This window comes from Nicotiana tomentosiformis, chromosome 8 (genome assembly GCF_000390325.3).
Source record: "Nicotiana tomentosiformis chromosome 8, ASM39032v3, whole genome shotgun sequence".
In the NCBI taxonomy this organism is placed as follows: domain Eukaryota; kingdom Viridiplantae; phylum Streptophyta; class Magnoliopsida; order Solanales; family Solanaceae; genus Nicotiana; species Nicotiana tomentosiformis.
This window is the reverse complement of record NC_090819.1, coordinates 29,742,762-29,745,753: the sequence shown is the minus strand read 5'-3', so window position 1 is coordinate 29,745,753 and position 2,992 is coordinate 29,742,762. Positions and strand designations below refer to the sequence as shown.

The 2,992-nt window shown below is 40.7% G+C and overlaps 1 protein-coding gene across 1 annotated transcript; it reads left to right on the top strand.

Moving 5' to 3' along the window:
- Positions 1 to 231: 231 nt before the first annotated feature.
- On the top strand, positions 232 to 2,401 carry LOC138897253 (uncharacterized). Its single transcript, XM_070183215.1, has 3 exons — positions 232 to 628; positions 1,583 to 1,692; positions 2,375 to 2,401. The coding sequence occupies exons 1-3, from the start codon at positions 232 to 234 to the stop codon at positions 2,399 to 2,401; spliced, it is 534 nt and encodes a 177-aa protein (XP_070039316.1).
- Positions 2,402 to 2,992: the final 591 nt, after the last annotated feature.

The following is a 2,992-nucleotide window of genomic DNA, read 5'->3' as shown; positions in this document are numbered from 1 at the left end:
AAGCCTCAGGAAAAGAATTATCCATTGTATACTTTGGAGTTAGCAACTATTGTACACGCGCTCAAAATTTGGAGGCATTACTTAAATGGCGTGTCTTGTGAGGTGTATACAGATCATTAGCGTCTCCAGCACCTATTTAAAGAGAAGGATTTGAACTCTAGGTAGCGGAGGTGATTTGAGCTATTGAAGGACTATTATATCACCATTCTTTATCATCCGGGGAAGGCCAACATGGTAGCAAACACCTTACGTAGAAAGGCAGAGAGTATGGGAAGTTTAGCATTTATTCCAGCTGGGGAAAGGTCTTTGTCTAAGGATGTTCAGGCTTTGGCCAACAAGTTTGTGAGATTGGATATACTGGAGCCTATCAGGGTTCTTGCTTGTATTGTATCCCAATCATCTTTGTTGGAGTGCATCAAGTATTGTCAGTATGATGATCCCCATTTACATGTCTTTAAGGACACGGTGCTGCGAGGTGGTGCAAAGGAAGTGTCTACTGGTGATGATGGTGTATTGCGTCTCGAGGGCTGGATTCTTGTTCTTTACGTGGATGGGTTAGGGGAAATGATTCTTGAGAAGGATCATAGTACGTGGTATTCTATTGATTTGGGTGTTGTGAAGATGAAATGTAATTTGAAGTAGACATTGGTGGGGGAGAATGAAGAATGTCATTATTGGATATGTTGCTCGGTTTTTCAATTATTAGTAGGTCAAGTATTAGCATCAAATACCTGATGGGTTGCTTCATAAGATTGAGATACCGAAGTGGAAGTGGGAGCACATCACTATGGACTTTGTGGTAGGTTTGCCATGGACAATGAGTAGATTTGATGATGTTGGGTCATTGTGGACATACTGACCAAGTTTGTACATTTCATTCCAGTCATGACTTCCTAAACTTTTGGAGCAATTTGCTAAGATCAGGGAGACTGTCTTCTTGCATGATGTGCCTGTGTCTAAATCTCAGATCGAGACACATAGTTTACTTCGCATTTCTGGAGAGCAGTTAAGCATGAGTTGGGCATATATGTTGGGTTGAGCACCGCATTTCACCCGCAGACAGATGAAAAATCCAAGCAAACCATTCAAATTTTGGAGGATATGTTGAGACCATATGTGATAGATTTCTTAGGTCAATGAGATCAGTTTCTTCCATTACCGTAGTATGCTACAACAAACGCTGGAAATCGAGTATCTAGATAGCTCCATATGAGGCCTTATATGTGAGACGATTTCGTTCTCTGATTGGTTAGTCTGAGTCAGGTGAGGCTAGGTTATTGGGAATATATTTGGTTCGTGTTGCTTTGGAGAAGATAAAATTGATTCAAGAGTGCTTCGTACATCGCAGTCCAAGTAGATGAGTTAAGCGGATAGGAAGGTTCGTGATGTGGTTTTCATAGAGTGCGAAAAGGTTCTACTCAAAGTGTCGCTTATGAAGGGCATGATGATATTTGGGAATACAGTCAAGTTGAGCCCTCGACATATTGGTCCTCCCGATGTGTTAGAGAGAGTGGGTGAGGTGGCATACTGACTTGCTTTGCCACCCAGCTTATGGGGAACTCATTCGGTGTTTCATGTTTAGTGCTTCAGAATTACTTTGAGGATCTTTCACATATGTTGGATTTCAGTTCATTGCACTTGGACGTGAATCTAGCTTATGAGAAAGAGCCGGTGGCCATTTTTGATAGGCAGGTTTAAAAGTTGAGGTCAAAGAATATTGTATCAGTAAAGGTTAAGTGCAGAGGTCAACCAATTGTGGAGGCAACTTGGGAGACCAAGCATGATATGCAAAGAAGATATCCTCATCTTTAGATATCCCAGGTATGAATCTAAACCTGTTCGAGGATTAACATTTGTTTAAGAGGGGGAAAATGCAACGACTCAGCCGGTCATTTTGTGTATTTGAGCCTCGTTCCCCTATTTAATGCTTTTTATATGCTTTATTGTAATTTTGTGACTTGCGGGGATCCAATTATGAACTGCCATTATCTTCTTAGGATCCATCTTGATATCATCATAAGAAACAACATGACCTAAGAAGGCGACTAAGTCCAACCAGAACTCACACTTCGAAAATTTGGCATATGGTTAACGATCCTTCTAAGTCTTAAGTATGATTCGTAGGTGTTGTTCATGCTTCTCTCTACTATGAGAGTAAACAAGAATATCATTAATGACGACAATCACAGAGGAATTTAAATAAGTCTTGAATATTCGGTTCATCAAACTTATGAAGGCTGCTGGAGCATTAATCAAACCAAGAACTCGTAATGACCATAACAGGCCCTAAATGTTATATTAGGGATATCTGATACCCTAATCTTTACCTGGTAGTTTCTAGATCTTTAATAAATCTTGAATAACACCTTGGCAGCCTGATGCTGGTCAACTAAATCATTAATCCTAAATAACGGATACTTGTTCTTGATGGTAACCTTGTTCAATTGCTGATAATCTATGCACATCCTCATCGATCTGCCATTTTCTTAACACATAGCACTGACATACTCCAAGGTGAAACAGTCGGTCTTATGAACCCTTTGTCAAGAAAATCCTACAATTGATCATCCAATCTCTTCAACTCGACTGGAGCCATACGGTATGGTGGTATAAAAATAGGCTGAGTGCCCGAAACCAAATCAATGCAAAAGTTAATATCCCTGTCGGGTGGCATACCCGACAAATCTGCTAGAAACACCTGTAAAAACTCCTTCACAACCGGTATCGAATCCATACGAGGAACCTCCGCACTAGAATCTCAGATATAAGCCAAATACGCTAGACACCCCTTCTCCACTGTACGCCGAGACTTCGAATATGAAACCACTCTGCTCGTAGAGTGACCAAGAGTCCCTCTCCACTCTAATCTAGGCAACCTCGACATGGCTAAAGTCAATATCTTAGCATGACAATCCAAGATAGTGTGATACAGGGACAACCAGTTCATACTAAGAATGACCTCAAAATCCACCATATTCAAAAACAAAAGATT